At 47.3% G+C, this 22,397-nt stretch overlaps 1 protein-coding gene and 1 pseudogene across 1 annotated transcript in view; one reads left to right on the top strand and one right to left on the bottom strand.

Moving 5' to 3' along the window:
* STK10 (serine/threonine kinase 10) overlaps positions 1-22,397 on the top strand; it is a 113,450-nt gene that overhangs the window by 43,907 nt on the left and 47,146 nt on the right. Inside the window, exons 3-4 of the mRNA XM_041750552.1 lie at positions 9,841-9,889; positions 14,859-15,008. Of these exons, the coding sequence (XP_041606486.1) occupies positions 9,841-9,889; positions 14,859-15,008 (199 nt within the window). The remainder of the gene's footprint in view (positions 1-9,840; positions 9,890-14,858; positions 15,009-22,397) is intronic.
* On the bottom strand, positions 1,903-3,752 carry LOC121486340 (annotated as a pseudogene).

The raw sequence follows: 22,397 nt of genomic DNA, 5'->3' as shown, positions 1-22,397 counted from the left end.
CATGACAGCTGCTTAATCTAAACTGATGCGGAGGCAAACACAGGTTTCCAGTTTCGTCTGGCCTCCAGCCAGAGAAGCAGCCAGCAACTGCATGCTGTCCCCGGCCAGGCACCCTCTGAGTGTGTGTACGGGCTGGCGTCTCCGGGAAACGAAGCTCGGGAGTGGGAGGAGGGAGACCCGCCATGGTGAGGGTACTCTGACGAGAGGCATGGAAAAAGCAAGCGCCTCTCTTACCAGAATGTGCTGCCTGTATCCGAGCTCAGGCTGACCTGCCTTCTTAATGCAGGGCCGCTGTTGTGAGCCTCCCGACCCGCGTGGGCCAGGGTTCAAATCCCAGCTCTGCCTGCACCAGCTGTGGGTTCTAGGGGAGGGCGAGAGAGGAAGTCCCGTCTTAGATGTTGAGTTGAAACCTTATAATGAAGACATTCAGAGGCCAGCAGGGAAGATGCCTGATATATTGTAGGCCCTCCTAGTTGGTTGGGGAAGGGGTTGGGCCCAGGGAATGGGAGCCTCTTAAGTCCGAGCACCGGGTTTACATCTTGGCCTCACCCCTTATAAGTTGGGGCCTTGACAAGTTACTGAATCTTTCTGTGCCTCAGTTTTCTCGTCTGGGATAGGGGATGGTGAACGACAGCCTGTGCACAGTCTGGCCCACCCCTTGTGTTTGTAGATGAAGGCTTGTGGCACACAGCTGTGCCCATCTGTTCTGGTACCTCTGGCTGCTTTCTGGCGACAAAAGCAGTCTGCTTGCAACAGAGACCATATGGCTGCAAACCTGGAAACATTTACTATCTGGCCCTTTATAGAGAAAGTGTGGTAACCCTTGATCTATAGAGTGGGAATAATAACAGTATTTACATTACAGAATTGTGTGTAGATAAAACGAGAGACTGTGAATAAAGAGCCATGAAGGGCACTTGGGTCACTTTTTAAAAAAATTTTTTGAGAGAGAGAGAGCACGCACAAGAGGGGATGAGGGGCAGAGGGAGAGAGAGAGAGAGAGAGAGAGAATCCTGAAGCAGACTCCATACCCAGCACAGAGCCCCACATGGGGATGGATCCCATGACCCTGAGATCATGACCAGAGCTGAAACCAAGAGTCTGACCCTTAACCTACTGAGCCACCCAGGTGCCCCGAACTTGGGTCACATTTTAAGAGCCATGCAGTCTCTTGCTCTGGGATCCTATTCCTTCCTGCCCGTACCTCTCCTTGGGCTCCTTCCCCCAGTCCCTCATAACCACTAATGTCTGTCTCTGGATTTGCCTGTTATGGACATTTCATGTAAATGGAATCATATATGTGGCCTTTCGCTATCTGACTTCTTTCATTGGTACAGTGCTTTCAAGGTTCATCCATATTGTAGGATGTGTCAGTGCCTCATTTCTTTTTATGACTGAATCATATTGCATTGTGTAGATAACACCACATTTTGTTCTGTGGGTTGCCTTTTCACTCTGTTGATAGGGTCCTTTGATGCACAAAAGTTTTAAATTTGGATGAAGTCCAATATGCTTATTTTTTCTTTTGTTGCCAGTGCTTTCAGCATCATATCCAAGAAATTGCCAAATCCAATGTCAGGAAGCTTTTCCCCTGTGTTGTCTTCTGAGAGTTTCATAGTTTCAGCTCTTATGTTTGGGTCTTTGATCCATCTTGAGTGAATTTTTTTTTTTTTTTTTTTTTTTTTTTTTTTTTTTACTACAACCAACACATCCTTTATTTACTTGATTGAAAGTAATGGTACATACGAGGCTTAATAGAGTGTCCTCTACTTTATTCTGACTCCAGAGTTGTATTCTGATGCTTGAGACTGCTCAACTGCTGTTCTTGTCAGTGGTTGGTTTTCTTTCAGGATCAAGGTGGGTACTTTCGTACAAAATCTTATTTTTAATTCCATCTCTGGCAATTCTTTCCTGGATTCTTAGCTTTGCATAATTATACCTACAGTGGAACCAGCATCCTAAAGTCACCAAGATAAATCCTCCTACTCCAACGTCACATGATCTTCTAATCCTACTAGTTAGCAAAAAATGTCCAAGGCCAGCCACAACCGATCCTAACGAACCATACAATACCGAATCCCGTGCACAGGGAATGTTTTCAACATCTAAAATTCCTAGGAGCTTAAAGGGCTAGGATAAAATAGAATAGAAAAGAACCTTCCCCTTGGTGGGCTCGCCGGGCTCCGGCGTGGCGGCCATGGCTTCCGGTGGGCGCCTGCCCATCTTGAGTGAATTTTTATATATGACCTAAGGTGTAAGTGTCTACCACCTTCATTCTTTTGCATATGGATATTTTAGTTTTCCCAACGCCATTTGTTGAATAGACTGTCCTTTCCCCACTGAATGGTCTTGGCATCCTTGTTGAAAATCATTTGCCCATATATGTAAGGGTTTATTTCTGGGCTGTCTTTCCATTCATGAATATGTCACTCTTCCTTTAGTACCAGGATGTTTTGATTACTGTAGCTTTGTAGTAAATCTTGAAGTCAAGAAGTGTGAGATTTCTAACTTTCTTCTTTTTCAAGAATGATTGTTTTGGCTATTAGGGGTCCCTTGATATTCCATATGAATTTTAGGAAAGATTATTCAATTTTTATAAAAGATGCTATTAAGATTTGATAGGACTTGCACCTGTAGATGGGGTATATTGACATCTTAACAATGTTGAGTCTTCCAGTCCACGAACATGGACTGTCTTTCCGTTTACTTGCACTTTCTATAACTTCCTTCAGCGATGTTTTATAGCTTATGGAGTATGAATATTTTGCCTTCTTGATTAAGTTTTTTTTCCTTCCTAAGTATTCCTGAGTTATTTTCTTCTTTTTTGATGCTATTGTAAATGGAATTGTTTCCTTTTTTTTTTTTTTAAGGCTTTATTTATTCATGCGAGACACGGAGAGAGAGGCAGGCAGAGACATAGGCAGAAGGAGAAGCAGGCTCCATGCAGGGAGCCCGATGTGGGACTTGGTCCCGGGATTCCAGGATCATGCTGAGCCAAAGGCAGATGCTCAACTGCTGAGCCACCCAGGCAATCAGTCCCAAGATTGAGTCTTGATAGGTTGCATAGTTTTTAGGAATTTGTCTAGGCTCTCCAGTTTGTTAGTGTACAGTTGTTCATAGTACTCTCCTATAATCTTTTTTTTCTGTAACATCAGTAGTAATGTCTCCATTCATTTCTGACATTAGTAATTTGAGTCCTCTCTTTTTTTTCTTAGTCAATCTGTCTAATCGACATATGTTTTTCATTATCTTGGATATATATCTAGGAGTGGAATTCCTGGATCAATTGGTGGTAATGCTGTGTTTAATATTTTAAGGAACTGCCACACTGTTTTCCAAAGTACCTGCACCATTCCCCCCATCATTGTACAAGGGTTCCAATTTGTCCATATCCTTGCCAACACTTATTGTTGTCCTTTTTAATTCTAGGCATCCTAGCAGCTGTGAAGTAGTATCTCATAGTTTTGATTAGCATTTCCCTAAGGACCAATGATGGGGAGCATCTTTTTATATCCTTATTGGCCCTTTGTTTCTATTTTGGAGAGACATTTATTCATATCCTTTGTCCATTTTTAAGTTGGGTTATTTGTCCTTTTATTGTTGAGTTGTAAGAATTTTTTATATATTCTGGATACTAGTCTTTTATCAAAATATATGATTTTCAGGTATTTTTCCCATTCTTTGGGTTGTCTTTTTACTTTTTCAGTCCTGCACTTTGATGTACAAAAGCTTTTATTGTTGATGAAGTCCATTGCGTCTTTTCTTTTGTTGCTTGTAATTTTGGTGTCATTTCTGCCCACCCGATCTTAACTAATTGTCATATACTCCTTGACATGCACTCAGGTATCCACAAAGCCTTTTTGTAAATGATGAGAGGATTTTTATTATTTTTATTTATTTATTTATTTATTTTTGATGAGAGGATTTTTAAATAATTGCATATGTATTATATATACATACATATGTACATATATGTACATGCTATTTATATATACTCATCTTTTGGGAAAATACTCATTGAGGTAGACTCCATTTTTTTCTATCTGACCATCTTTAATTATGCAAATCCCTAAAGCCTCTGAAAATACCCACGGCTTCTCAAACCATCCCTTGGTAAAGGCTTACCAGGATGATCTTATATCCTACCCAAGCCCTTAGCTCTTCGGTTAGAAGCACAAAGAATAAGGAACATTGATGAGGAACTTCAGGTTAATAAGGAGGATAAAAAGGATAATTCTGCCGGTTTGCTCCCAAGATTTCTCTACCACCATCTTACATTAGTTTTTGCCAGGAGGAGGGGAGATGTGGTCCCAAGGTCCAAGCTTCTTGCCCTTTTGCAAATTCTTATAGAGCAGTGGTTCTCAAAGTATAGTCAGGGAACCAGCACCGGCACCCCCTGGGTGCATTTGTTGGAAATGCAGATGCTTGGACCCTACCTGACACTGCTTAGTGAGGTTTTGTTTTAACAAGTTCTCCAGGTGATTCTGATGCATGCTAAAGTTTGAAGACCACTGGCATAGTGTTTTTAGCTGGTAGCACTTAGAGATGACTAGGAAAATCTTATTTGCCAAATGAGATGGCATCCCCTCGTCCTCCCCTTTCATTGTTCTAGTTCATCTTCATCATCTCTTGCCAAATGTGAGATCAGATGCTTTCGGTAACAAGAAATAGAAAATCTCAAATTAGCCTAAACAATGGAAGAAATTAATTGGCTTGCATATTTTATTTGAAAAGTCCAGAGGAAGGTCAGATTTGAGACGGATATTGAGCATGGCTCAGTTACACTGTGAATCTCTCTGCCCTCCTCTTTGTATCAGCGATGTCTTCATGCTGGCTTCCCTCATGGTTGCAAGATGGCTGCCTGTGACCATTGGGGCTTCGTGCTTCCTAATTGTCTCCAGAGGGAGATATCATGGCATCTCACACCATCAAGCAGAGCTCACCAGCTTGGCTGTGCTTAGACCAGCCCTGAGCCAGCCGTCAGGGCAAGAGGCAGAGAATTTCCCTGGTTGGGTTAGGCCTCCTCTCCCCACTGGGGATGAGGTGAGTCTCACTCAGCTACCATGGCTGTTTCACAAAGGGGAAGGAAAGAATGCTGTGTTGGCAGGGGGGAAGGCAACCATGATGCCTTGGCCTTTTGCTGTTTGTGCCAAATCCACTGTTCCTCTGCTTTCCCACCCTCTAGAGATACCATATCTGATGTTGGTCGGGGGGAGGGGGGGTTCCTCTAAAGCAGAAACCCTGTCTGTAACACCCTTTATTGAAACCCTCTGGTGCCTTTCTCCAGACATACAGAACTCTCAGGGTCAAGTTCATACTTTGAGATGTTCGAGTTCTAGTTCCAGTTAACCTTTGATGAACCCCTTGGAACATTCCACCATTCCCCCCTTCATTCTCTTCCAGGCTATTTTGCCTCTGCACTTGCTGTGTTTTGCTTACACTGTCTCTGTGCTGCTTCATTTGACAAATTTGCCCTTCAAAACCAGCTCTTCTCTGGGAGGCCCTCCAGGATGGCCACAACTTTTTTTGATAACTTAGTCATGATGTGCCTATATTGGCCTCTGCCTGTGGTCTTGGGGCAGGGACCTGTCTGGTTCATCCTGGGTCCCCAGTCCCCAGGCTTGTTAGAGACTAGGAACTCAGATAGTGTTTGTTGATTGAATACTACTTTTATGGTCCTGCTGTGCCTAGCACTGTGAAGCCCCCTGGTAGTAGTCAGTTGGTACTTGTCAATGAATCAATAAACTGATCACAAACTGCACTTCACCACTTCCTGAGAAAACCTTGAGCCACAGTGCTTGCTGCTCTCAAGGGAGCGTGAAGGATGAGCCTCTGATGGGTTCAGGGAGTTGGTCCTTGGTACTTGTAGCTGTTGCATTTGGGGCTTGGTGAGGGCTTAGGGGCCTTCAGCTCTGCACCCAGGAACCCTTGACCCTAAGAAGCCTCTTTTCATTCCTAGACACAGTGGGCACAGGCCTGCTGGGGCTCTAATTGTAGACAGGCATAGATATCCCATCTCCCTTCAGTTGAATAGATGCATCTATAACCAGGGGTTATTTTAAGACAGTTCTTCCCATTTAAAAAAAAAGGTTTATTTCTAATATTTTTATGACTCCTGTATGTTGAGTAAAATGTGGAAAATATATACCAGTACAGACTACCTGTAATCCTTCCCTGGGTATTAATGTATGTGCTTCCATTCTGTTTCCCTAGCATGAATATTTAGTGACTTCCTAAGGTATTGGGATGCATATTTTATTTTTATTTATCATTATTTTATTAATTGAGATTATTTTGTTAATTACCCCACACGTTTCTGTGGAAGTCTCCTGCAACCCTGCCACTGACAAGCTGAAAGAACCTTAAGACCCATGTAGAGGAACCTAGGAAGAACTGTCATGAAAGGGACCTTTCTTTTTGGTATCACATCAAGACAATAAGATGTGAAAATTTTAAAACCAAAAGGAGGAAAAAAAACACTTAAAATAAAGGGGGAAGAAAACCCAAACCATATTTTGCTATATGTGAGAGTATTGTCAGGCAATATTTACACAAAGGTCAATGGAATATCACTCTAACACATTTGTGATGAATACCAATGAGTGCTGTTTCTTCAGACTTCTGCAGGATGGTTATCTTTTATTTCTTTTTCTTTTTTTAAAGATTTTATTTATTCACAGGAGACAGAGAGAGAGAGAGAGGCAGAGACACAGGCAGAGGGAGAAGTAGGCTCCATGCAGGGAGCCCGATATGGGACTTAATCCTGGGACCCCAGGATCACACCCTGAGCCAAAGGTAGATGCTCAACTGCTGAGCCACCCAGGCGTCCCAGATGGTCATCTTTTAAAAACATTTTATTGGGGTCCATATTATAAGTTGTGAAATAGTGTGGATTTAATCTTGGCATAGAGTCAAAAGTTGGTACGTTTATTCCCGGGAATAAGACCAAAGCTAAGCCCAGAGCTTCTCAGCAGCCAAAGCAATCAGTCAATCAATCAGTCAATCAGTAAATTTTAACAAATTGCAAAAGGAAAGTGCATGGGGTCATGGGGATCTAGAATTGCAGAAGAGGAAGTGAACTAGATTGGCAGAATGTGCAAGCTTTCCTAGTGCTGAACTGAACTCTGGAGAGGATGGTCATAGGGACCTTGTGTCACGGTATTGCATAAGGGACGGTTCCCTGACAGATACAGGAACTGCCAGAATTTGGTCATTTCTCGCACTGTGGTAATAACAGTGGGTGTGTTGATATACTGTGGTTCTAGAAGGCATGGATTTGTAGGAAGCCTGAATAACATGGTCTAAGTGTGATACTTGGTGGTTCTGTTTGCTAGAAATTCAGCAAGGACATATTAATTGGTGTGGCTTTGCTTTGTGCTTTCATGTTGAGAATCTCATGTAAGTGCCTTGATGTTGGAGGTAACAGCAATTAGTGCCATTTTACAGATGAAATTGAGGCTTGGGGAGATTAAGTGACTTACTCAAGGTCACACAGCCAATTTAAGTGGCACTATCAGGACTTGAATTCAGGTCCATCTTGTCCTTTGCGACTGCAGGCTGTGAGAGAAGAGGGAATCGCCTGAGCCTGTGCTGTGTTCACTGTGTGGGCAGAGTTTGGACTGTTGTTTTGTAAACACCACCTCATGTAGTCCTTACAGTAACCCTGGGTGGCCCATAGTATTCTTCTGTTTTACAGAAAGGCCACACAGGTATTAAGGGGTGGAGAGGCAGAGCACGGGCTCCTGACCTGGGTTTGCTGAGGGGACTTCAGAGTGTACAGGATTTCAGTAGAACTGCATGCAAACACTTGTTCCTATTTGCATTTTTCTGGGTGAGAGGAGAGAGAGGTTACCTTTCATAGAGTCTCAAAAAACAACACAAGTACAGAAGAATCCCAGATCTGTGAGCTCAAGGAAGGAGTCCTAGCTACAGCTCTTACTGACTGAGCCCAAACTGGGTGCCTGTTGCTCAGCAAAGCTTGGATGACCTTGCCAAGGTCATTCCCTTGGGGTTTGGGTATGTATTCCCCCCCACCTTACAGGCTGCTCAAGTAGCAAGTGGTTTTCCATAATGACACATTTTGCTTCATACATTGCCTCTCATGTCTGGGCTTTTCTGGCTTTTCTGGGCAATTAGTAGGATTTTTCTGTCCTTCTGTGGAGCTGAGAATTGTTAAAAGGCAGAATGAGATGCTGTACTGCAAGAGGTCAATGGCTGTGTCCAGGTCCCCTCCGGTCCCTGATCCCTGGGAACAGTCTGGTGATTGGATGGATGACTGGCAGAAAGAAGTTCCTCTTCCCACTGTCATGGGTTGTCAGACATTAATTCATCTGTGATGGCTTTTATTCAGGGTCACTGTAGTTTTAGAAGTCCTGGAGAAGGGGTACTAGCCAGGCACGGCTGGAGTGACCCCAGGAGCCTCAGAGGCCATGTCCTTCCTTCCTGGCAGGAGGTGGTGTGCAAGCTGCGGTATCTCCTTATGTGGCTCTCTCTCCTGGCTGGCATGGAGCCTTCTACAACATGGAGCAGGCCTGTCTGCTGCCCTAGGAGGTTAGGAGGGCCAGCACTGTCTTGCTACCCCCAGTAGCTAGCTAGTACTCTGGACCCCTGCTTGACCCACTGTGGCCTGTCCCCCTAAATATAGCCCAGTGGTGTGGCCCATGTTAGAGCAGTGGCATCAGCAGCCCCATCTTCCAGCTGAGAAAATGCACTCAATTGGAGTGCCTTGCCCAAGGCCATAGCAAGTGAACGGTGGGTCTGGGACCTGTAGCCATGCATTGCTACATCCTTATATTTACATTGCTGGGAAGCCTCTGGAAGTTCACCACAAGCTGGAGACTCCATGGATATACGGAGGCCCCTCCTCCTTCCTCTGGCTGGAGAGCAGCTCTGGCCCAGGGGTTTCTGGTTGGCACCAAGGGCACTCTGCATTCTTTGCATCCTTCTCTGGCCCCCATGCTGCTGGGAGCCCCCTGGGGGTATGGGTCTGATTGTGATCCTGGGCCCACTGCCTAGTGGGTGTGTGGTGAATGAATGAATGAATGCATGTGTGAATGAATGACCTGGGGAGGTTGAAAACCTTTCTAGTACATGACCTGTTACCAAATAATCTGCAACCTTGGTCAGCCCCATCCCCTTTCTGGGCCTGTTTTTTTTTTTTTTTTTAATATTTTCTTTATTTATTCATGAGAGAGACACACAGAGAGGCAGAGACACAGGCAGAGGGAGAAGCAGGCTCCCTGTGGGAAGCTCAATGCGGGACTCGATCCCAGGACCCTGGGATCACCACCTGAGCTGAAGGCAGATGCTCAACCACTGAGCCACCCAGGTACCCCACTGGGCATGGGTTTCTACACCTGAGCTGGTCTTCGAGCCCTGATGTTCTGGTGTTCCAAGCCAGCAAGGGCCCTGGCCTCTAGAAGGTGGAGAGAGGCAAGGGATGGGTGCTGGGATTCTGTGAGGGCTTGGCCGGCATGTGTGTGGGCAGAGGTGTCCTCTGGGACTCCTGGCTGTGGAGCCTAGGAAATGGGGCAGCTGGCAGCTGGGGCGCAGGAGGAGGGTGCAGGGCCTGGTGAGAAAAGGCGATTTGTGGCAGCTGAGGGTTTCCATGGCAACTTTTTTTCCCCCTGAAAAATACCCAGTAAACCCTCTAGATTTTAGGGCACCCTATGAAGTTTGGGGTCAGATTGGGGTCATGCAGACTGGACAGGCCCTGGGACGGGAGGAGGAGAGGCCAGGGAGCAAGGGCACTGGGTGCTGGCAGATCCTGCTGGACCAGGGCCAGGTCCTGGCTGTGCACCCCTCCCTGCTCATTATTACTTTGCCTTTTGTTTTCTGTAGATCATGATCGAGTTCTGTCCTGGAGGAGCTGTGGACGCCATCATGTTGGGTGAGTCTTTCTAGATCCAGTGTGGTGGTGCTTGGGTGGGCTCTAGAACCCTGGTCTAGGACTGGGTCACTCCCCTGCCCCAGCAACTCACATGGCCTCTTGGAGTATCTTCATTCTGTCCCCTTTCAGGAGCAGGGGTTGGTTTCTTGGAGAGAATGTAGGGCTCTCATTGCCAAACCAGCGCTTCCTTTTCAAAAAGCCATGTGTCCTTGAGCTGGTCACTCGCCCCCTCAAGCTTTGTTGGCCATGAGAAGGGTGATTCTTCCTTTGCCCCACCCCACAGCGCCCTTAGGAGGTGAAAATGAGACCCCTGAGGGAAGTTCTTTGAAAAGCGGGGATCCCCACCCATTTTGTAAGAGCTTAATGGGGGTGTTGTCAGATTTTCATACCCCAGACAAGCTTGAACAGGAAAAAAATTCATTTCTGTGAATATTTTGTCAATAGTCCCTGTATGCCAGAGATGGTGGTGGGTGCTTTCACATATTTTACCTGAGTGTTTCTGTTTTATTTTTGGCCAGATTGACACTTAGAAGGGTTAAGGAGGTGGCCCAGAGTCCCCAGCAGGACTGAGATGGGAGCCTGGGTCTTGTGGGCATGGTACACAGTGAGGGGAGGCCGAGGGGCCAGGGCCCCAGAACATGGAAAGGCAGGCCCACGATTGTGGGGTGGCTCAGCAGAGGGGAGGTTTTTGGGGTAATGTAGAACCACTCAGACATTCTATTATTGTGAGGAAGGTATTTTCCCCCTGAGTTTAACTCAGGAATGTCCTGAATTTATGGCAGCCCTTTCCAGAGCTATAGAAACCCTGGCCTTCCTTGCAGAGACCCTTCCCACTCCCAGAGTTCTCAGATGGGGAAATGGCAGTCGGTAGCTAGACATGAGTACTTACGACATGGCCCTTGGGTGTTCTTCCTCTCAGCTGAGACTGCCTTTGAAGAGTTTCATTATTCTGTGCAGAATTTAACAAAATAATAATGGTGGTCTTGTATGAATTGAGACTCTCTAGCTTTTAAGGCAAAGACTGTTTAAATTGGTTTAGAGGAGAAAAAGGTGGGAGATGTAGGAGGGGGAATTTTTTGCACAAATAACTAAAAAGTTCAAGGGTGACCGGCTTCAGGCACAGCTTGGTCTAGGAATTTTGTTTTGTTTTGTTTTAAGTTTTCGTAAGAACTTGGTTTCCTTCTTTCAGCTCTTGGCCCCGCTTTCCTCTGTGTTGGTCTCATTCTCATTCTGGACTTCTGTTCATGGTGACAAGGTGGCTATAGGAGCTCCAGCAATATTTGTATTCCAAACAGCAGGATAGAAGAAGAGAGGGTAGGATCACTCCAAAAATCCACACCCCATTTCCACTTTTTATTTTTATTATTTTATTATTACTTTTAAAAGATTTTATATTTTTATTCATGAGAGACAGAGAGAGAGACAGAGACATAGACAGGGAGAAGCAGGCTCCCTGCGGGGAACCCGATGCAGGACTCGATCCCAGGGCCCCTGGATCACACTGTGAGCTGAAGGCAGATGCTCAACTGCTGAACCAGTCAGGTGCCCCCAATTCCATTTTTTAAAGGAGCTGTTAGAGAATCCCCACATGACACTTTCATTTACACCTCATTGGCCTGATTGTAATAGCACAGAGCTGGAAGAGAGACTGGGAAATGCGGTCTTCTACCTGGGTGGCTGTATGTTTAGATGCTAAAAAAGAAGGGGAGAATGGGAGCCACCTACCAGCGTCTGCCTCTCCAGGTGTGCAGCTTGGATCAATGAGGTCTGGGGTAGAATGTCAGAGATGGAAGAGGCATTTACACATACCAGGTCCTTGACCTCATTCATACCTGGGGCAGGAGCCCGGGCTATGGCTCAGCCTGCAGGCAGACTCACTTTCTGGCTCCCTGTCTCACTTTTCCAACCCCACCTGGTTTTCTCCCTGTTGGTGACAGCAGTTAAAGGAAAATTGCCGTCAGCATTCTGGAAATCCAGGTGGGAGAAGAGAAGGTGGGATGCGGAGACCTGACAAGGTGAGACCCGGCCGTGGGTGCAGCTGTGTGATGAGGGGTGCACTCTCCCATAGATGCCTGCCCTGCATAGAGGGACTTTCTGCCCTTAGTGTCTCCCCATCGCCCTATGGAGACATATAGAGTGATGAGGCTGGGCTTGGGGTCCGAGAGACCTGAGGGCTGCCCTAGGTTCCTCTGTGTGGTGGGGCACTGGGCTGGCCCCTTTGCGAGATGAGGGGAATATGCAGGGCACTTCACTGTATGGCCCCTCTAGTTAGTTAACTAACACCCAGTGTTTGCTCTGATCCGAGTTGGCCTTGCCTTGCTGGTTGGCTCTCAGCCCTCCTGCGGAGGAGAAGGGGTGGGGTGGAGCTGGCTGCAGTTTCAAACAGGCGAAGGAGTCATCTGCGATGTTGCAGATTTTTTTAATATGAGGAAAATATTCATGTATTGCTGTGTAATCAAAAATTAATCTTAAGAATTTATCATACTGTACGATTCCAATTATATGACATTCTAGAAAAGGCTAGATGATGGGGCCAGAAATCAAAGGAATGACAGCTTAGGGGCTGGTGATGGGGGTGAAATGTTGATCACACACAGATTTGGGGCAGTGAAGGAAACATTTTCTATCTGAATCACGGTGGCATTTATGTGACTATATACGTTTGTCTAAATTCATAGAATTGTAATCTAAACAAAAATGAATCTTACTGTTGACAAATTCTAGGACTTAAAAAGGTCTGTTTGCCTTATTGGGTTATTGTGAAGATTAAATGAAAGAATGCATCCAAGTCCCTAACTCCATGCCCGGTACATTGGTAAAGGCTCAGAAAATGATGACCGTGAGACCTTCATTGTCGTCATCATCATAGCTTGGCTTATTTTGGTTTCATTTATGTAGAGAAATCAGACACAAGCAAGGCCCAGTTGGCCATTCAAAAAAATTACTGCAGATAATCCAGCATAATTTCAGGGCCAGCATAACAATAATGACCTTTCATTGGCTCTCCTTCGTGCTGAGGAGTCAGCGTACTTTATGGCTGGAGTCCTGCCTACGTCACTTCTCATCATCCCATTTTATGGATTAGGAGATGAAGGCATGGACCGAAGGAGCACCTTTGAGAAACCGCATAGCTAATGAGGGGCAGTGCCTCAGTTCGGGCCCAGTCTGGGTGGTCTTATGTCCCCCTCCCCCAGCTCTGAGCCTGTCTGTGGTCTGGGGGGGCCTTGGGGGTTAGGGATGAGGTCTCAGGGAGCCTCAGGTCACAGGAGGTCACAGAAAACCTTTGAGGGTTTCTGGCCAGGCATGGCGAAGGGAGACAGATGGGAGAGTACTGCCCTGGTCTGAGGGAGGCCTGGCAGCAGTGCCCTGTCTGGCCAGCCCCAGAGCCTGCGGCATGAGGACCCAGCAGGCAGGGCAGTGGGGGGCTCACTTCAGCGTAGGTGGCTTGGTGGCACCAAGAACTAAATAATACGATGGCCAGTGGGTCAGTGAGCACATGATGTTGGCCTTGAATCTTATGCCCTCCCTCCCTCTGCACCCACTCAGACCCACATTGTCGTTCCCACCTCCCTAAGCTGCTGAGTCGGAGATGCTTCCTCTTGGAAGCCTTGGCTGGACCACCACAATGGCCCCTCACTGAGATCCCTGCCTGCTCTTGCTCCCTGCAAGCTCTTCACTTATCCCACTGGGGAGAACTTTTTATTTATTTTACTTTATTATTATTATTTTAAAAAATTATATAGTTATTCATGAGAGAGACAGAGAGAGAGGCAAAGACATAGGCAGAGGGAGAAGCTGGCTCCCCGTGGGGAGCCTGATGTGGGACTCGATCCCAGGACCCCAGGATCATGGCCTGAGCCGAAGGTAGACATGCTCAACCACTGAGCCACCCTGGTGCCCCTAAATGCAAAAATCAGATTGTCTCTGCCTGCTGAGAGCCTGTCCTGGACTGCCCTTTGCCTTTCAGATAAAGTGTAACCTTCACAGCTAGCCTGTAGGGTCCTGCACAATCAGGCTCTTCCAACCTCTGGCCTTGATTCATTTTCCCCTCATCCTTCCCCTTCCATCAAAAAGGGTCCTTTGCACATGCTGTGTGTCCCCCCGCTGTGTGGGATACTCCTCTTTGTATTCTACACCTGCTCAGAGAAGGGCCCCGCCATCTCTAAGCAGACACTGGTTGTAGCAGTGTGTGTGTGTGTCTCCCAGCCAGCACACGAGAGGCCCCAGGAGTCAGCCTTCCCACGAGCCCTTCACCTTCCGTCACCTTCACATCTCTAGCACCACCACCGGCCAGTACACATTTCTTCAACACTAGCCCAAGTCAGCCTCCAGACCTCTGCTTCTGCTGCTTCCTTGACCTGGAATGCCCTGGTCCCACCTTTTCGCCTCTCAAACACCTGTTCTTCCTACAAGACACAGCTTGAATGTGCTCGCTTCTGGGCAGGCTTCTAATTCCCAGACAGAAGGGATTACTGCCCATCCTGCCCGGCCCCAGCCCCCATCCCAGTCCCCCTCTGTTCTAGGCATGGCTCATTGTTTCCATGCCCCTCTCTGTGTCCCTGCACCAAGTGTGGAGTTTGACATGGAGTAAGTGTCACTCATTGCCTGCTTGCAGGGTGGATCTTTGCCTCTTAGAAGGGTTTTCTTTATGAACTTGCTCTCTGAAGCGGGCTGGCTGGCTTGAATCTCAGATCTGTGAATTGCTACCTGTGTGACCTTGAGCAAGTGTATTGACCTCTCTCGGAGCCCTGGCTGCTTCATCTGTCAACTGAGATAATTGTGCCTACTCCGTAGTGTTACTACAAGGACAAAATAGGTAACACGAAGGGCTTAGAAGTGAACTTGTACGTGGTGAGTGGTCAGTGACATCGGGGGCTCTTGTATCTCTGGCAGCTGGCTGAGCCTGGCATTCAGCCTGCCTGCAGAGACCATGTGCTGAATTGACGGTTCACTTCCCCTCTGTTTCCAGAGCTAGACAGAGGCCTCACTGAGCCCCAGATTCAGGTGGTTTGCCGCCAGATGCTGGAAGCCCTCCACTTTCTGCATGGCAAGAAGATAATCCACCGAGATCTGAAAGCCGGCAACGTGCTGATGACCCTGGAGGGAGACATCAGGCTGGGTAAGAGCCGTCTGTGGGTGAGGATGGGTGGGCAGAGCCTGGCAGTGCCTATCCTGTGGTGCCTACCTGGGGATATCAGCCTGGTCTCAGCGGCGGGGTGTGGGGCGGCATGTGTGTAGAGTCCTGACTCCCATGTGGCCCAGGGTGTCCGTGGTCTTCACTTACCTGCTATGGGTGGGCCACAGAACTCAGACCATTCCTACTGGCTCAGTCTAACCCACTGGTTCTCAACTGAGGAGGACTTTGTCCCCCCAGGGACATTTGGCAATGTCTAGAGCCATCTTTGGTTATCACAACATGGGGGCAGGGGAGACTCCTGGCATCTGGTGTGTGGAGGCGAGGAATGCTCAGCATCCTGCAGCACACAGGACAGCCACTTGGGATGACGTGATCCTGTGCCTCTGGGGCTTCTGGTGCGCTGTGGGAGGTGCTGCTCTGACCCTTTTGCTCTTGCTTCTAATAGAGAAGATTTGAGTGAGAGGGACAGACAGAGGGACAAGGCCGCCTCTGTTCGCAGATAGAATACATCAGACATATATGTATTTAAACAAATCTTTTTTAAAAAAAGATTGCATTTATTTATTCACAAGAAACACAGAGAGAGGCAGAGATGTAGGCAGAGGGAGAGGCAGGCTCCCTTTGGGGACCCTGATGCAGGACTTGATCCCAGGACCCCGGGATCACACCTTGAGCAGAAGGCAGATGTTAACCACTGAGCCACCCAGGCGTCAGTGAACAAACCTTTTTAGTTTTCATGTCTCTTCTCTCTTTGTACTTTTTAAAAAATTGTGGTAAAATATATGTAACATAAAATTTATCATCCTAACTTTGAAGTATACTGTTTTGAAGTACACAGTTCAGTGGCATTAAATACATTCATGTTGTTGGGCAACCATCACCACCATCCATCTCCAGAAACTTTTCTGTTATCCTACACTGAAACACCATCTCCATTAAACACTAACCCTCACCCGAGCCCCAGCCCCTGGTAACCTTTGTGTCTGGCATATTTCACTCAGCCTAGTGTCCTTAAGGTTCATCCATGTTGTAACAGGTGTCAGAATTTCCTTATGTTTTTAATATATGTATATATTTTTTAACCAAAGTAACACATACACACTTCCTCTGCTCCAGCCACCTTGTTTCCCCATCCATTTCCAGTGATGACACTTTCAGGTCTTGTCACATTTGCTCCTACGTTGATAAATAATATGCTTATAACGCTATTTCTTAAGTAACGATTTTTATTCTTGGATGAAAAAATAATACATGCTTATTATACATAATTTACATAGTACAGGAGGGCTTGGACAGGAAAGCCAAGAGGTACCTTCAATCTCATTATCTGGATGTTGACACTGGTTGTGATCCCAGATAAGGTCTGCATGCGTCTCTGCCAAAAGAAGGACGTACGGACAGGTGTTGGGGAGTGGTACTGATGACAGAGAGATTGTACTCTCTTGTTTACCACTTTGACTGCATTCCATTGTTTTCTAGTAACTTCTTCCTGGTAGCAAAATCATTCATTTATCTGCACCCCTCTACCTCCCTCAACCCTGTCCTTTGAAGATAGGAGTGTCACTATTGTTCCTCTCATAGAACCTTCGTAACTTTAAGGAACATTTGAATTATGTCCACAAGAAACTGCACCAGCGTTCAGTCCATGTGATGGAGAACTGCAGGGATAGGCATGAGGGTTGGAACAGAATGGTACATTGCAATCAAGGACATCTTCTACTGCAGGAGGGCAGCTCCCAGCATCCTTGCTTTGAGGGCTATGAGGCTCAGACAGGATGGAGACCTGCCCTGGGTCACAGCTGAGCAAGGATAGAGCCAGAGCTGACCCCAGGGCCACTGGCTCACTTCTCAGGGCCTCATCCATATCACTGCACTCACTTCCATGTGTGCTATGAACTGATGAGGGTGGGGCTGGGCTTTACAAAATGTATACAAGACTGGTAGGTTCTCAGATTTAGTGCCTTTTAGTCCTCTGGAGGGCTCCTAATACTCAGATTGCTGGATACAACCCCAGGGTTTCTGTCTGGGATGGGGCCCAAGAACTTGCATTTCTTTTCTTTCTTTTTTTTTTTTTTTTAAGAGAGAGAAAGAACATGCCAGGGAAGGGGCTAAGGGAGAGAATCTTCAAGCAGACTCCCTGCTGAGGGTGGAGCCAGTTGGAGGCTCCTTCCCACAACCCGTGAGATTATGACCTGAGCTGAAACCAGAAGTTGGACGCTCAACTGTCTGAGCCACCCAGGTGTCCCAGAACTTGCATTTCTAGTAAGCTCCCACTTGTAACTGCTGATGGGGGACCACACTTTGATAACCACTACTTTTAACCCTCACTATCCAAAGTGTGGTTGGTGGCAGCATCAGCATTACCTGGGAGCTTGTTAGAAATGCTGTGTTGTCCAGAAGGTAGGATTCGTTCTATCTTGAAAACAGCAGTATGACCAAGTTTCTCATATTAGGTACCAGCGGGGTCACTTTCTGTTCTATGTCCCAAAGACCAGAATCCCTGATTCTTGCGGGTCTGTGCCTTCTGGGGTTCAGCTCACATCCCTGTGACTGTTCCTCCTCCTTGTTCCTTCTTTTACCTGCGATGGTTAAGAGCATGCACTCTGTAGTCAGAGAGTCTTGAGTTCAAATCCCAAGTCAGCCTCTAGTCCTGTGACCTTGGAAAAGTCAGATAACTATGCTGCTTTTCCATTCCCTCACCTGTAAAATGAGAATGATAATAAAACATCTGTCAGAGGGTTGTGAGACCAGTTACAAGGACGTGTATGTGTAGTAAGCTCTCTGTAAAGGCCAGCTGTAATTACTGTTGTTTCTGTGTGCCAGGCCCTGTCTGTGCTGAGCAGGGAGGAGAATGAGAGCCTCCTCCTTCTCCTGCTCCTGCAGAGTTCTGGCAGAGGGGAGCCATCAGGGCTGGGGAGGGAGCCAGTGCTGGGGTAGGCAGTGTACAGAGAGGGGTGATCTGTTCCTCCACCTGTGGTGGAGGTTTGGGTTGAGAAGAGGCTTTGGTGGGAGGGTAGTCTGAGCTGCATTGTGAAAGGTAGATAAATATTTGCCAGGTAAGCCAGACTGGGCAGGGCAATGCAGGCAGAGGGAGACTAGTGGGCAGGAGCATGGAGGTGAGGAACAGTGGGGTATTTTGGGGGGACGGATAATAAAAAATAATGTACATTTATTGGGTTTATGGAGCACCCACTAGATGGCAGACATTAGAAGGAGGCATTTTCTGGATATCTCATTTAATCGGCTCTCCCTGGGGTATTGGGCAGGGATGTGGGGAGGGGAGGGACTATATGAACACAGACAAGGACACTGAATTCAGACCATGAGGGAGGAGAAGTAGCAGGATGCCACTCGGGTCTTCCTGACTCCACAGCCGCCAGTGGATGGGCTCATTCAGGGTAGAGTGTGGGTAGCCAGGGAGAGGCCAGGTTGGGGAGTGCCTTCGGCTTTAGGCTCAGGGAGTATGTAGGGGGTGGGGGCACAGAAGAGAATCCCTTGTGCTCTGGGGAATTCAAGGGAAATCTTCAGCTGAGCCTTCAAGAGCATATCACTTGGGGGAGGCAGAAGCCAGCAAACCTGGGTCAGGACCAGCCTGTTAGAGCTGGGAAGCCCTGCTGGGGATGGGGATGGAGGGAGGGCCCTAGCAGCCTCAGGCTGAGGTGTCTCCGTCAGGTTCTCATTTCCCATTGCCATCTCCCCCTCCACCCCCCTGAGTCTGGAGGGCGCTGACATGCTGAGCTGACTCCAGAATCTCACTCAGAGCCTAGCAGAGGGTGGGATGCAAGCAGATGGGTGCATCAGATTTCCAAATGACTTGGCATATGCAGTTGAGAAAACCAGGAAGCCAATTAAAAAGGAAAAAAGTTCAAAGAGAGTTGAGTGTGAATATTTACACAATTTCACTGAGCCCTGGGAGCCGTGGTGTACATGCCTGCTGAGGCTTGTTGTTGTTTTGTAAAATCCTCCTTCCCCCTTAGGCCTGGAATCTGCAGCCTGGAGGAACAGTACAGGAGGCTTGGGAGAAAGGGTGGCAGCTTGTCTCTTCCTAGTTTCTTGGGACTGTCTTGGGCCCCTGAGGCCCCTGCCCCCCACCATATCCTTATATAACTCAAGGATGCAAAAGAGAATTGTGTAGCAGATCTTTCTCCCAAGCAAGGGCATCACCTTATTGGAGACCATGTCTGTGCTCTCACTGGAGTGGAAATAGAATGAGAAGCAGCAGGATGAGCTGAACAAAGCATGGGCTCTAGACACAGACATGCCTGGTTCAAATCCTGGCTCTGCCATTTTGAGCTGGAGAAGCGTAACTATCCAAATCTCGGTTCCTTTATCAATGGCAATGGGTATAACCATAGACCTGACCTCACAGGGCTGTTGTGACCAGTAGGGTGAAGTGTACAAAATGCTGTCACAGGGAGACTCAGCATTACATCCCTCACTGCTACGAGACATTTTGCTTCTTCCTTGTGTTAAATATTTACTTCTGTCAAGGATATCAGACTTCCCTGAAATTCATTTGATAGTGGCCCAGTAAAGCAGAAGCTCTAGCTCTGAGTGGATGTGAAGCAATTCTTGGTGCCTGGTGAGAATACATTGGTGCAGAGAGAGAAAGGAAGTGGGGTGTGGACTTGGAGTCCGAAGAACTACATTCTTGTCCTGGATCTGCCGCTTTACATTGGAAGACCTTGGACAAGTCACCTAACCCTTTGGAGCTTTAGCTTTTCAACTCGGGTGTGGTAATAGTTTCTATCTCACAGAATTCGTGTGACAAGTGAGACAGTGCATGCAAAGCATCTGTAGGTGCCTAGCACATCAGAGAGGCCAGTGAATGTTAGGTTTCTTTCTTGGGCCTAGGAATGTCTCGGAGAAGCTGCTATGAGACAACGTTCTCTGTTCTCTGAAGAATCTGTGTTCTTTCCCCAGCAGTGCTTCTCTGAAGATGGGGGGTAATTTTACTTTAGGGGTCTTTCAAGTTCTTTTTTTTTTTTTTTTTTTGAAGATTTTACTTATTAATTTGAGGGAGAGACAGAGATAGTGACAGGGGTAGCATAGTGATAGAGAGCAAGAATGGAGAGGAAAGAGAGAAGAAGGCTCCCTGCACAGACACTGGGCTCAATCCCAGGACCCTGGGATCATGATCTGAGCTGAAGGCACATGCTTAACCCATTGAGCCACTGAGGCATCCCATGGGGGTTTTTCAAGTTCTAAGAAGAAGTCTGAATTGGCCTAAAAATAAAAAATGCCCAGCACAGAGCTTGGTGTACAGCTGGTGCTCAAATCACTAGTACCTTCCAGTATTGCCATTACTTTATCATTTTATGATTACTATGGCATTCCCAATTCCCAAAGTCCGTTTGATGCACAGGAAGCCTTGCAAGTGGGCCTGGCAGGAACCAGACTGTGTTGTTTGACTCCCAACCCAGAATTCCTGTGTGCTGCTGCCAGCAGGTCGGTGTCCTGGCTCTTTCACTATGGCTACCATGTACTGAGCCAGGGTTTGATATGTAGAAATTCATTTAGTCCTTGAAGGCCACTGATACCATTTTATAGAGGAGGTATCTGTCTTTTTTTTTTTTTAATAAAAGACTTAACCCCAAATCATCCAGCCAGTAAGAGGCACATCTGGGGTTCAAACCAGTGCCTCTGGCTTCAGAGCCCACATGCTTAACCACTACCCTATTTTACTCTTGGTGACCATTGATAAGAACCAGTCTCCTGTGATTTAAGGCAGATAGGAAAATGTGTGTATACGGCATACGGAACTGCAGTAGAGAAGAGAGAGACAGCTGGGCGTCCACGGCAATGGGACCCAGGAACACAAATGCTGCCAAGACTCTCTGGTCTGCCTTTCTGTGCGTGTTGGCCAGGCTCTCAGACCATCCCCCTCCTGCATTAATTTTCCCAGCATCACCTGTCTCAGGAAGATTGGAACCTCCCCATTCAGGTTTTGGAGTCTGTAATCCCAGGGAAGGGCTCTGATTGGCCTAGCTTGGGAGGTGGTGCAGACCCCTGGACCAATCAGCGAGATCTGGTAAGGACCTGCTTCTCTGATTGGCCCTGCTGTGGCAGTCTCTGAGGAGGAAGGTGGGGTCAGGTAGCCAGATGGACGTATTGCCTACCTTGTCCCCCTCCTTGTCTCCGAGGAGCAGTATGCTGGAACGGGTCAGAAAGTGAGAAGATTTGCACTGTCCTGAAAAATATGTTGTTTTCTACAGCCTGTCGGAGGCAAGAAAAAAGTTCTGAATATGTGATGGAGGTTGAGGGAGAAAAAACAGAAAGAGACAGAGTGGCGTAGGAGAGGGGAGAGAGTCAATGAAGTCAGTGGGGCCAGAAGGCTGCAGGTGGATGAGGATGAGCGGGAAAACCAGGTTCTCTGAACAAAAGAAAATGAACCTAGAAACAGAGAAGTACAGCAGTTGGCTCTGCCTCACAGTTAGCTAGATGATATGATGCTTGTTCAACAGGTGAGACTGAGGCTCAGAAACATGAAGCAGTTGGTCTCAGATCACAGAATCTTCTACTTTGCCTGCCAGGTACTGTTTCCATGACACTCCTGGGAAGGCAGATCGCCCTGGTATTTGAGAGAAGTCACTTGGGGGCCTTTGGTGGAGCCTCCCTCTTAGTGAGCTGGCATTGTAATCCAGAGGAAGAGGGCCCATGGGGTTCCGGGGCTGTGGGTCAGAGTCTTGCCTTCTCATCCCCATCTCCATGTCAGCAGGTCCCATAGCTTCTCTAGGCTTCTTGTCCCCATGGGTACCATTAGGTATATGGCTGGTGTTGGTCCATAGGGCCACTGCTGGCATTTTAGATGAGACAATGTTGTTTTTTTATTTAAGATTTTATTTATTTATTCATGAGAGATCGAGAGAGAGAGGCGGAGACATAGGCAGAGGGAGAAGCAGGCTCCCTGCAAGGAGCCCGACATGGGACTCAATCCCAGACCCCGGGATCATGCCCTGAGCCGAAGGCAGACGCTCAACCGCTGAGCCACCCAGGTGTCCCGAGACAGTTTTTGCCTTAGGAAGTGCAGCGCCCCTGGCTCTCCCTTATTAAATGGGAGGAGCACTCCTCTTCGTGATGACAACCAGACTGTCCCCATTCACTTTCAAACACATCCTGAAACGCAGGGCACCACTTCTGGTTGGGGACCACCTAGAATTCAGACCTAGAATTCCAGGGTAAGCCTGGCCCACGCTGGCCTGTACACTCATTGGCCTGGGGTAGAGGGTCCAGGAGGGGGGGCAGTATAGAAGTCTTACTGGACAGTGGTTTGTGTTTAACTAGCCTGCCATTATTTGGGAAAATGCCCTCTTATCCTAGATTCTTTTGGTTGTTTACAGTTAAGGGGACAGATGAGAGATTTTGTTCAAT

Source organism: Vulpes lagopus, chromosome 3, assembly GCF_018345385.1.
Source record: "Vulpes lagopus strain Blue_001 chromosome 3, ASM1834538v1, whole genome shotgun sequence".
Taxonomy (NCBI): Eukaryota; Metazoa; Chordata; class Mammalia; order Carnivora; family Canidae; genus Vulpes; species Vulpes lagopus.
The sequence above is the reverse complement of the archived record's forward strand: the minus strand, read 5'-3'. Positions and strand labels throughout refer to the sequence as shown.